Below are 13,378 nucleotides of genomic sequence, written 5' to 3'. Positions count from 1 at the left end.
TCGAGGGCAGCAGGGGGAAGGATAGGGGGGTGGGACATGGGGAGGGGGGCTAAGACGGAGTGGGGTTTGCCATTGTGTAGCCAGCAGATGCCCGGATGTGACTCACAGCTGGCTAATAACGGAGCCGAAGAGGCACAGGGCAAGCGTCACAGCTGGGGGGGGNGTAGAACAACACATCCTACAAACAGTGAGAGACCATTCAGAGCTGATTCGCCAGCAGGCTCCTCGGACAGGACTGCTGACGAATGGTAGGATGTTGTGGGATGGTGTGTGTGTATGTGTGTGTGTGTGCGTGCAATGAGGCTGTGTGGGGGTTGAGTTTGATTTCGAAATCAATGTGACAGATTGCCTGGCTGGCTTTTCACTTTTGAATGGTCTCTCACTGTTTGTAGGGTGTGTTGTTGTACCTTTTCTTCCTCTTTTATTCTTTTGTCTATTCTTCCCCTCCCCTCTCATGCCTCCTTTGTGTGCGCCTGGATCTTGGCCGACTGCGGGACAGAGTAGTCTGGGCCTGTAATGTGGATGGGCGAGACAAATGATGGCTCCTCCTGTTTAATTTGTTTTTTTTCTTTTACTTCCCTCTCACTGACTTTTTCCCCTCTTTTCTGTCTCTTTAAACTGCCCACTCAGCCGCTGTTGTGAGAAGAAAAGTTGTGGCAACCGAAACGAGACGCCCTCTGACCCAGTCATCATTGACAGGTAATGAGATCAAACCACATCCCACACAATGTCCACCACCTCAGACAAGCACCTCTTCATACTGAATGTTGAGGTCACCCTTTCTTTGTATATAAGCACCTACACAATCACAAATGAGGAGAGGGAAATCACAGGTTCGTGCAAAGGTTGTAGGGAAATCTACACAAACCAAGAGAGAAGAAGCTACACAGCAGAGTAGAAGCACCAGCGTGCATGTATGGATATGTGAGCTGGATTTATATATGCAGTAGTGTTAATGTTTGTGTAGTTCACATGTAAATGTTTATGTTTCCATATGTATCATATCAACGTTTCTAAAGTGACAGTGTATGTGAGCTGACTTTGTTTTTGGAAGAGGGGTGAGATGTTGAAAAATGTGTCATTGAGGAGAGACGCCTGCCAAGCTGCAGACCACTGTTAAAGACCAACAAACATCAAAATCAGTTGTGATTTAGTGAGTCATTGCTGTGGTTCCAGCAGTTTATTAGGCACCAAACACAGGTGTTCTGTAGTCTGTAACCTGTTGCTGCATTTCCTGCTGGGATAGTGGAAGGAAAAGCGGTTGTTTTTGCCAAAACATTGCTGTTTCTCCTGTCAGTATATTGGCACAAGGAGCTGTTGTTTTTACCAAGAAATGCTACATTTCCTGAGGCCATAGTGGCACTAAAGGTGGTTGTTTTTACTGACACATCACGACAATTCCTGTTGAGATTGTGGCACAAAAGCAGTTGTTTTTCACTGAGACTTCACTACATTCCCCTTCAGGTTAGTGGCACAAAAGCAGCAGTTCACTTACCAAGACATCACTGCATTTCTTGCTGTGATACTGCATGAAAAGCAGCTGTTTCTTACAAAGACATTGCTAAATTTCCTGCCGGGATAGAGACACGAAAAGCGATTGTTTTTTTTACTAAGATGTCGCCATCTTTCCAGCAGAAATTTTGCCCTCATAACTGTGTATTTCAACACAAAATATGAAATTTTCCTAACTTTGACCAAGTGGCTTTTGTGCCTAAACCTAACCACACGTAAACCACAACAGTGTTGAAACATGAAGTTTATGTATCCGTTACATTTTAATGTGCAAATTTAACATGTCCTACAATGCCAACAATCCTCTGGTGATTGGGTTGAAAGGAGGCTGCAGTTGAGAGTATCTGTGTTTGTGTCTGTCGCCCATGTGTTTCTCCTCTTCTACTTTCTGTTTATCTGTTGATCTATATTCCGCCTGCTAGGATCTGTTTCACTTTGGTCACTCAGTACGTTTAACAGCCGACATCGCACCTGAAACCTGCCAAAAAGTGTAGATTTACTTTTTATCAAAAGCATGTGGATCTTTCATACCACCAGACACGCATGCAGTAAATGTTCACTCTGACAGCCAGTTATCAGGCTTAAAGGCGAATGACCCCCGCAGTAATCAGCGTGTGTGAGGGCCTTCACGTCCCAGGGATTTTTGGAGGTCTCGCGCTGTCTGCCCGGCATTAACCAGTGTGATGAATGCTCATAAGCAGACCGTATGTGGAATACTTTCTCTGTGATGTCATAGATAGACGCAAACTTCATCTCCTCTCCCTCCTCATCTCGCTCCTTCCCCACCATCGCCTGTCTAGAAAACACTCACTTCATATACGTCAAGGACCCTTTTCTTTCCCCTCCTCAGTTCAAGCTGGCTGGCTGTTGACAGTGTGTCTCAAAGGATCTCCGCTGAAGATAGTTTTCGTATAACGGAAAAAATAGGGCTGTTGTCTTTTTGAATTTTCCCAGAATACCTTGGAGCAGCTGCTTTTCTCATTTACTGTAGCACATTACTCTCCCAATAACCCGCCCCTTTTATACTTCCTCCTAACATGGCTTCGAAATTTGTAAGTGACAGGGCGACGTGCTGGTGAGGAAAGAGCGATCTGTATCTTTTTGTGACTCAGTGTGTGTGTGTGTGTGTGTGTGTGTGTGTGTGTGTGTGTGTGTGTGTGTGTGTGCAGGCTGGTGTGCGGCTGTGAGGATTGATTTAAATGGAATCATTGACCTACTGTACTCTCTAATCACACGGGGCATATCCCGTCCTGATGGGGGCTTCTCTCTCTTGACTGGCCTGCGAAATCCTCTCCTCGGGGAGCGGCCTATTAGCAGCCAGTTAATTTCTGATAAGCCACTGGAATTTTTGCATGGCCCTGTGCCCTTTTATCCCACCTCATGTGCACTTTCTCATTCGTCTGTGTGTATGTACACCACACACTGAAAAAGTCAAAAGATTGGCAGGTGTGTGTGTGTGGTCGGAGGATGTATACACTGTTTGGATGTATATTTTCATGCGTGTGAGGGGGAATCCTTGCACATTTATTTATGTATGTATATGGATGTATGTGCGATTGTCTATGTGTTTCTGTGACCCCTACGCTGACCTTTTTCCCTAGTCACTGCTTGGGTCTTAAATTATTCATGTGTGTGTGCAGGCTATGTGCATTTGTGCATGTGTGTGTGTGGAGGAGACGGTCTGTTTCTGTGGCTCCAGTAATCAGCCTCCTGCTCCCAGCCCCAACACCTGTTCTCCAATTAACATGCAGCGTGCTGGGGCCCACTCGCTGCTATCGCCCAGCCACTGCTTTCTACCCTTTTTTCTCTTTTTCTCTCACTCTCGGCACCACACTCCCTTCCTCCCTGCCTCGCCTTGTATCCGTACTTCTGCACATCCCTCTTGCTCTTTCTGTTCGCTCTCACACGCACTTACTTTTCCACTCCTTATTGCTTAATTCCCTTGCTCCTCTTCTTTTCCCCTCACGTTACCATCTCCACCAACACCCCCTCCTTTCCTTTAGCCTGTCTAATTTTGCCATAATTAGGCGGTGTCATTAGGACACCTACCCAAGCACAAGGGAGTTTGCAATTCCCCAAACGGCCCAAACCCCCTCTTTTCTAATCTCCTTTCCATATTGTTTCGGTTTTCTCTCCCCCTTCTCCTCCTGCTGCTGCTTCACCCCCCCCTCCGCCTCCTCTTCTCCCTAATCCTGATTTGAGTGAAAGGAGAGAGAGGAGATCACAGCTGATCCATAGGGAGGGGTGAAGGGATAGAGGGTGGAGGGACGGAGGGATGAAGAGGGCAAGGGCAGTCGTTGACAAAGAGATGACTCTTCAGTTGCAGATCGGGGAGAATTATCTAATGGCCCACCGCCTGCTGTGTCTAATAGTTTTACAATTGTGTAATCTTAACATTGTTGAACTGCTACGCTCACAGGCCTGATGTGACTCCTCTGATGGCAGAGTGTCTTAGCGTTGACTGATGGACTGGCTTGTTCACCGATTTGTTTGATGATCGATCAATAGACAGATAGATACATTGATTCTTCTGGGCGCATCACCATAAATCTTCACTAACTCCCTTCACTCATGCAATCAGTTTTTTTGATGTATTTACCTTGTATTTACACTCATTTCCTTGTGCATCAAAAGCACGTGGTTAGGTTTAGAAAAAAACCCTAGAATGATTTGGCTCAACATTAATACCAGAAACAAACTCTGGGCTCTCGGGTGAAAATCTGGGCTTTGTTGGGCCCCATCATCTCCCTTCACACCTGCTCCGTCCAGCTCCAGCTATTAACTCGTTACCATCAGTGTTTTAAACTGATGCCATCCAGCAGCATATTACACCGTCACAAAAGTGCCTTTGTGCATCAGTGTCTGACTCTGAGATCACTGACCAAGCAGAGGTTGTGGATCAGTTGGTTTGCTGTTTGTAAGACAATTAATTGACAACAGTTTTGATAATCAGTTCATTTATCAAAGCACAGAACTTATTTCAGAAAATATTTCATGTGTCCAGTTCCTTAAAAGTGAGAATTTCCCCCTTTTACCTGTTTTATACCTTAAAGTTTAATCAATTTACCCTTACAATAATCAACATAACAATCAAATTAAAAAAGTAATTTACCTCATGTATAAAACATGCATTTCCACAATTTTTTTGTTACTGTCTGTGTAAAGCTCCTCCACTCTGAGAAGTATTAACCCGGGCAGATCTGTTAATGGCGGCATTATTGCCATGCTGACCTCTGACCTCTGAGAAACTATATAGGTTCTGGGCCAAAGCTGGCCTCTGTATTTATGAGTGAACCATGGTTTTACAATGGAGACAAGCAGATGTCAGTATTAGTATTAGACTGTGCGGTTTGGATGGGAGGGGTCAGTGCTTAGAGCGAGTGCGTGCTTTTATATTTGGCTAAGAAGCTGAGATCAATAGTTGGTCATAAGGAGTGTGTGGAGGGATCCATCGCACAGCAAGAGCCTTGTGAGGTGGGGGGGTCGGAGAGGGGGTGATCAATGGCAAGCACTATCTCACTAATTGATCGTGTTTCCAAGAGGGGTCTTTTTTAACAAGCCGGCGCTCAGAGAAAAGAAGAATAATCAATAGGAATTTTCCAATGTTGTCAATACGACGCTTCCCTCCCCTCGAGTCAAAATGAGCTCACAAAGGCGTGTACATTCTTGAGCACATTAGCTTTTGATATTTGAATTCTGAACTAAAAAACAAAACAAAACAAAACCTTTGTCTTTATGCTTTTTTTTAAAGGGTTAATTTTGCCTTCTGAGCTGATCATTTTACTATATGATTAGTCCGGGGCCCTGACTTCAGATGTTGGGCTCCAAGATGAATCCATTACTCTTAATCTCAGGTTGCGGGTTGTATTGATCTGTTTGTAGTCTTGGTTCTAGTTATGTGCACGAACCACAGCTTTGTCTCCAACTAGTCAGTGCAGGGTTTTGTTTTGTTCTTCAGTCCTAATCGATGTGCAGATAGCTTTAGTTTCAGCTCAATTACAAAAATCCCTAGCTGGATGTTTATTATTGCACATATTATTCGTTAAGATCTTATGGTGATGTTAACTCTCAAACGTATTTTTCCTGCAAAAAGACATCTTCCAGTGTGGTAACGTATGAACACACATGCACACATGAGTCTCACCTCTGCAGTGCAGTAAAACTATAGGTCTTTTTTTAATAGTTTTTTACGGATTAACACTGTCTGGACAGTTTGACAATAAACTATTCAGATATCATTTGTTGCTGGTATGTAAATGTCTGTGGTGTCTCAGTCTGACCATCTGTTAGCCCGTCCACCTGCTCGTCTTAAACTAATTAAAAGAAATAACAGTATATGATGACGCTGGCCACTTCCGTCTGAGCCTCACTAACAGCAGGAGAGATAGTTTCTCCTTGTTCTGCTAATGGAGGGGAACACCAGCCTCCTCATTCTTCAGCTTTGAGCCCAAAAGAAAATAGAAGCTTCAAGTCTTTGGGAAAGGAACATTAAACTATCAGCCAAAGAATAAATGCAGTAACATTTGTTGGACTGTGTCAAGGGTCGAATTCCTCCCCTTTCCCAGATGCATACTCACGCACTGCCGCCAAGTCGCCCTGTTAGGTCATCATATATGCACTTGAGAGTTTTATGTGTGAGACAACAATGTCATTTTAGGAGATTGTTTCTCATACTCCAAGTATAAGATTCTCCTTTAGCTGTAGAGTTGAACTCATACTGCAGTTTCTCTGTTGATCCTGGCGTGCTGTACCTGCACTCCCTTTACCTTTTCTTCCACATAGTCTTAAATATGGCTTGTCTAAAAGTCTTTTAAGAGGTGAAAATCCTGACAGGCGTGAACTATTCAATCTTTTAGCCAAGAAACAACGAAAATCCAGTGAAATGGAGCAAGTTTTAATTTCCCTTTGGTTTGTTAAAAATATATTTTACTCTGAAGCAGGATGTCGAGGCACAACAAATCATCTGAAAGGAGGACATTATAAGAGAAGTAGCTGAGAAAAGACCATAAAATGGTCTCTGACAATAACTTTTGTGGATCGCTATCCTCCTCCGACATCCAACTTACAGAGGATGTGGAGGAGGCGCTTTTTTAATCCTCCATTTGAGTCTCTGGCGGCTGACAGAGCTGCAGATGATATTGGCAAACTTGTTGCAAACTGACACTTACAGACTCATCGTCAAGAAAACACATTTTCATTGAACTGGATAAATAAGCATTGATGGAGAAACACCGTTTTCTAAGTCAACACAGTATTGAAAAACGGAATGGAATTTGTTTTATGAGAATATAATAATGCATTACAACCTGATACTGATACTGATACTGAAGGTATATGGGTGTTTTTTTATCCAGGCCAAGCTGGCAATCCATTTTTTTCATTTGTGAGCAGTCAGTGGATATGATACTGACTCACTTAACTTTATGGCATTTAAGTACTAGAATGAAAGGTGTTGTTATGGTAACCTTGAGGTAAATATACCTTTCATATTATGATATGATGTATGACTGTAATGAATATCATACCAGTCAGTAGTGGTTAGGTTTAGACACATAAAATACTTGGTTATGGTAAGTAAAAGATCATGTTTTGGCTTAAGCTATCAGCTTTTGGAGGCACAAGCCTGGCTGGAAATGCAATGTCTAGGTAGTGATGTTTATTGGCACTATCCACTTTGAAAAAACAGCAACAGGCTGTTAAAAACATCAAATTCTGGTGGCTAAAAAGCTGCTGCAAACTCATCAATGACTTGCGAGAACACAACCAGTTTTGTTAAGGTCACACCAAACTGACGTCAAAGACCTAATGGTAACAAAGACCGACTATTAATCGCCTCTTGTCAGCTGTGTCCCAGCCAAAATGTTGCACTTGAACATACCTTAAAGACAACAGCCCATGGCCAACCGGGAAACATACATATGGTCAGCAGAAACGTGCAATGCCAGCATTTTCTTCTGGCAATTTGGCTGCGAATATCTTCCACCCAATCATTTGTTGTGTTGGATATTACACTCACGCTGTTATGAGCAAACTCAGTTGATGGGATTCACTCCACAGACTGATCAGGCCGTAGTGTTGCTTGATTGATCTCACAATGTGAAACATCACATTTATACTAATATTGTTATGTATGCATAAATTACCTATGTGCCACACATACATACATGCACAGACACAAAGTCAGACACACTGGTCCCTTCAGTCCGCTGTCACAGGTCTTTCCCTGGTGGGGTACTACTGTCCAGTCCCTCCAGACCCCCTGTCAGCGAGCCCCTCAGGCAGGGGGCCAGGCAGCGTGGCGACAGGGCCCTGAGGCTCCAGTGCACACCGCCTCACACAGCGGAGTGGCACACAGGCTGGACCACTGAGCAGCTGGCACAGGACCGCGGGGATGGCTCCTCCCTTGGGGCAATGCAAGGAGGAGAATGACACAAAGACAGACAGGGAGAGACGAGGCAATGTCTAGAATATCAAATCCACTGACAGGTACTGCTTCAAACAGTGAGAGCCTCACTCAGAGTTAGACTGGTGAAAATGAGTTCAGGGACCTCTTGTGGGGCCCGAGCTTTCTGCGACGTGCTCTCACGTGAACTGGGACGATCCCAGACTCCAGTGTGCACAGGAAGTGTATAATGAGTGGTAGGTTATGAGCTGAGTTTGTGTTTGGTCACCTTTGCTCTGCTTCGGCCAGTGTTAGCTGTTGTGGCTTGAACTCTGACACGAGGAGTAGGCCCGGTTTGTTTTCTTTGAGAGAACCTACCGAGGGGGCAGTCGGAAACAGAGCAGGAGAAATGTTTTGAGAGGAAATGGGAATGGACTACCAATAGGCTAATGTGGAGGAACAGCAGGGGGACTTTTAGAGAGGGTGGGATGCTGAGGGGATGGAGGGAGGCATTTTAGAAGTTTTGAGTTGCAGCTCAATGGCACTCTGAAAGGCCTCACACTCTCAAAGTAGCTGGGGCGAACCCTCTCATTTGTCTGGCCACTAATAGGGTTCACCTTTGGTTGAGCGGTGTAGAGATTAAGTAGGAGCACTCAGAGGATCAGAAGGGGGCAGATTAGAGTGATTTAGAGGTGCTTCACATTGCAGGCAAGTGAGCGGTATATGGTTGTGTGTGTGTGTGCGTGTGATTTCTGTTTGCGGGTTTATTTTTCATGTGAAATTCCTGCATTTGCTATTTATTTTGTAAGAGGATCCTGTATCAGTATAATCAGGATCTCGTGTGTGTGTGAGTGTATGTGGGTGTGGAGTCAAAGGCCAGCTAGCAGTGGTATTTAGGAACAAGGGCTGTTTTCTTTGGCTGGTTGCTGCTGATGTGGGTGGAGCTGTTAGTGTGTGTGTGTGTGTGTGTGTGTGTGTGTGTGTGTGTGTGTGTGTGATGGCCTGTTAAGGTCTTAAATTTCACTAATGACTTAACAATGCCCCCTGGTGCTGAGCTGGCCCCGCTGGCCACCTTGTTTGTTTGTTTGTCTATTTATCTGGAATCTGGACGGACTAGATTTCTCCTAGGAGTTACATTTCTCCAGAAATTGTCCAGCCTTTCAGTTTTTGAGAACATTCCCCAACACTAATATTTACACATGTGCAGTATTTCTTAAATAAAATGTGATTAAGTGTCCTTGTTGGCTTATGCTTGAGGCAATAGTTATCCCTCCTGTGGGACATGAAAAAGGCAAGGATATCGTTTAAATACAGTTTTCATACAATAGATCTACATTTTTAAAAACATCAACTTGTGCTGTAAAGCTGTTGTTGGCAGTGGAGGAAGTATTCAGATCCTTTCCTCAACTAAATGTACTAATACCACACTGTAAAAATCATCAGTTAGTGGTAAAAGTCTGGCATTGAAACTGTTACTGAAGTAATCAGGAAAATGTATTAAAAGTAAAAGTCCTCATGTTTGAGAAGCTGGAACCTTGAAATCTTATTGCACTGAAAATGAGGTAAATGGTGATTAAAAAAAGAGTTATTTAATTAGTTGATTCATTGTTTCAGGAGCACTTGTATATTTCAATATGATTTGTGGGCAAAAATCTTAATTTGTAAAGTAATTAGTTACTAAACTTAAAGATATTTGTAGTGGAGTAAGAAGCACAGTTTATCCCTCTTAAGTGTAGTGGAACAGAAGTAGAAACAGAAGTAGAAAGTGGCATGAGATTGAAATACACAAGTAAAGTAAAGTCACTTGGTAGAGTGGGCGCTCCATGTACAGAGGCTGTGTCCTCACCGCAACATGTCCTCACCACATCTCTCACACTTTCACTCTTAGTCTGTCCTGTCCATTAAATCTGTACTTAAGTACAATACTTGATTAAATATATATATCAGCACTGGTAGTTGATAAGTTTTGTTTAAAAAATACTTTTTTTTTGCTGAAACTGTCTCTATATTCACACAGCTCTAAATGAGACAGATAATTAGTGAAAAAATACTCCTCCTGCGTCTTATGACCTAACTGCATGTGAATGAAGACACTCACTCAGTGCTGAGGAGTCTTTAACGCAGCTGTCAGTCATGTCAATCACTGCTCATGAACTGCAGTCAGACTATCGAACTCTGCGGCACTGATCATATATAAATCGAGTTCCTGTTACTGCATTGCCTATTTCTTGCCTCAAACATGTTTTAGTGTACTGTTTGGCTTTAAAATTAGAAAGTTGGTCTAGCCAGTGGGCTAGAAAAAAAAATTCACTAAAATAGTCACTAAAATACATTTCTGTACAAATTTGAGCTAAGAAAAAGGCAATTTATTAACAGAATCTTAATTCATATTTGATCAGCACTGCCTAGTTTGACAGTTTGACTGCATTTCATTAGCGGTGATTGACATGATTGACAGCTGCTTTAGAGACTCTTCAGCTCTGATTGGTTGTTGTAGATGCTCCACTGTCAATCCCAGTGAATGCCATAAGAAGCAGTGGGAGGCAGAACGTGATATTATTCAGATTCATATCTCATATACTTCTTACAGGACAGTTTCAGCAAATCTGTCACACAGTTAGTGTCACAGAAGTTACCGGCTGTAGCTTTAATAGCACCATGCTAACAGAAGACGATGGCACAGGGTGCAGGATAGATTTGTGCACTGAGATGCTGATACTAAAGTTAAAGCACAGCAGAAAACGTTGCTGGCTCTTTTGTGTTTTTCTGGCTGAATCATTAATGCAACAGATGTTGTGTTTTCCTCATCATGGAGGAAAAGTTAAAGGGAAACAGAAAACAGCAATTGCAATGTCACTATAAACTTTTGGCTTTGTGTGTAAGCACGTGTGTGCGTGCGTGTGTGTGTGTGTGTGTATGTGTGCGTAATGGTCCTGATGAATCTGTCAGGGCTGAGGGCAGGGGGTGATGTGACTGCTGACAGGCTCCCAGCAGGCATGCTGAGAGCCCCAACAGTCAGCGTGCCCTCCTTTCAGCTTCCCCACCACCCGGCTCCCCTTCTCCTCTCCCAGTCCTCGGCTCCACACATTTGCTGTGTATTAGCCACGGACAGTAAATTACCGCACCCTGGACCTCGGAGTGATTCCATTCCCATCTCTTCACACGTTCTTCCTCTTCTCCTCCTCCTGCAGCACCATTATCCAGCTCACCTTCTCCTGCGTCTGTCTATCTTCCCTCCTTTTTCTCTCGTTTTGATCTACTTCCCTCCCCCTGTCTGTCATATTCGTCCTGGCTCTTCGACTCCCTCAACCCTGTCAGATTTCTCTCCCCTTTCTGTCTTTCTCTCACTTCTGTTATACTTCTCATCCTGCGTTCTTCTATTGTGTCACGCTACACAGCGTTCCCTCCCTTACACATCCCCTCCGCTCCCCCTTTGCTTTCTTACAAGCAGGTCCCTGTTGTCTAGGCTTCACAGGTTTCTATGCTGCTTCTCTCTCTCTCTTTCGTCCTCCTTCCTCTCTCTCTCTTTTTCGCCCTCCTTCCTCCCCCCCCCCCCCCTCCTTCTCTCTCTTTCTGGAAACAGATGTTGTTTGTCAGATCTTATCATTACTGGCTAATTAAGAAGACATCTCTTCTCCTTCTGTTGTTGCTTCTCTTTCCTCTCCTCTCCCTCTCGGTGGCATCCATCCCAGATTCATTGTTCTTCTTTGAGAGAGGTTCGGGTCGAGCTTTGATGTACGCGTGTTATTGGTAAATCTGATTAGTGGCTGATTGATTGAAAGGGTATCGAGGATACGAGATTAGTGTTGGTGTATTGCAGATGACCTCCTGGTATGTTTGAAATCTATTCAGCTGTAGATGGGTGCTCCGTGTCTCCATTTGACAGTTGAGAGTATATTTTGAATCCTCGTCCCTCAGGACACACCGAGCATGCTGGGAGAGGTGAGGCCACTGATGGGACTTCTATTCCCCGTCCTGGTTGTGAATTCATGTTCTCCAGACTCTGAATATCTATCCATATCCATCTATTTGGCAGGCTGACCGCGGTCCCCTGTGGCCAAGCTTTGTATGCAATCTATGCTTTTGGCTGAGCTCGGGAGACTGAAACATTAATTCATTTTAAATTGTCAAGATGCACATTTAGCAGCTAGCGAGCTGGTATGCAGTAAAACACTAAAGCACCCAGGAGAAACCTCGTTGAAACACTCGAGTGCCTCTTGTGTACCCTTCCCATCATTCTGCTTTCCTCCCCTCAGCCCTCTTTCCCTCGCAGCGCCGCCGTACCTCAGTCACTTTTGCGGTGGCAAGCCTGAGGGTTTTACAGCGCTACCAACCTCTATAAATCAGTGCTAGTGGTTTAAATGTTTGGCTTTGTCACAGTTCTCAAGTTTAGAGGCGGGGTGGGCTGGGGCTGAGGTTGCAGGGGTGAAGCCAGCCTGGGAGGCAACAGAGAAGAGGCCAAGAGGGGCACAGCCAGTCCACCAGGCAAATTTATACAGAGCTGAGGTCCCCATGTGCTCGCTGTCTGCCTCAGACTATACCTGGAGTCCATCAAAAAAGACAAGATTTATGATTTTCTTTTTCTTTCTTTTTTAAATTGAGTGAATATATTATAGCCGAGTTTACTGATATCAAACAGAACTTTTCCTGGTTTCCTGCTTAAAAGAATGTAATGTTTTTCTTTTTGTTTTATTCAGCAGACTTCTAAACTTCTCAGATATTACTGTCAATCTCTCAAGAAAATATCTAACATGATGCAGTGATTCTTGATGGATTGATTCATCTCAGTTGCACTTCAGTCAACATCACCATCATCAAATCCACCGTCAAACTGTCCAAATACATGAAATAAGCACGCTGTTGTTTATTTTCTGGAGGGGGTGACAGTCAAGATGGAATAAGTTCACTTGTATGAACAAAAATTCTTTAAAACTTGCTATACAAGATCACATTTTAAACATTTAAAGCTTCTAGCAGAGAATAAGAATTTTGCTTCTTCATGTGTCTACTTGGAGGAAATTACCACAACTACATGTTTCCCTGCACAACAGAGACTGTAAACATGGTTCCTGTGTAGTGTTGATATGAAATACATAAAAATTCATAAAGTAAATCACATTCATAATATGTGTAAATATCAAATAACAACATAAATAATGATTATGGCAGTTAAAGTTACATCATGTCTGTACGCAAGCAGCCAGACAAGAACTTTGTCTGAATAAAATACATATTTTTTAAAATCTAAACCAGTAGTTATCTGAATGACAAGACTATGAATCTGAAATTTGGTTCCCACTTTTAGTAGCTTTCAGTATTCGATACAAAATGCTGCAGTGACTATAAAAACAGTCGATACTCAGCCCCTCTGATCAATAGATTGATATTTCACCAGTGGTGAAGAGGAACTAAGTAGGTCTACATTTATTTAATTTCTTCACTTCACACAATTTTTAGGTAGTTGTTTTTATATTGAGTAAATCC

At 43.3% G+C, this 13,378-nt stretch overlaps 1 protein-coding gene across 1 annotated transcript in view; it reads left to right on the top strand.

Moving 5' to 3' along the window:
- The window catches only part of ebf2 (EBF transcription factor 2), a 42,016-nt gene that overhangs the window by 12,779 nt on the left and 15,859 nt on the right, over positions 1-13,378 (top strand). The window contains exon 4 of the mRNA XM_042487815.1: positions 626-699. Within this exon, the coding sequence (XP_042343749.1) occupies positions 626-699 (74 nt within the window). The remainder of the gene's footprint in view (positions 1-625; positions 700-13,378) is intronic.

Source organism: Plectropomus leopardus, chromosome 6 (genome assembly GCF_008729295.1).
Source record: "Plectropomus leopardus isolate mb chromosome 6, YSFRI_Pleo_2.0, whole genome shotgun sequence".
In the NCBI taxonomy this organism is placed as follows: Eukaryota; Metazoa; Chordata; class Actinopteri; order Perciformes; family Serranidae; genus Plectropomus; species Plectropomus leopardus.
The sequence above is the reverse complement of the archived record's forward strand: the minus strand, read 5'-3'. Positions and strand labels throughout refer to the sequence as shown.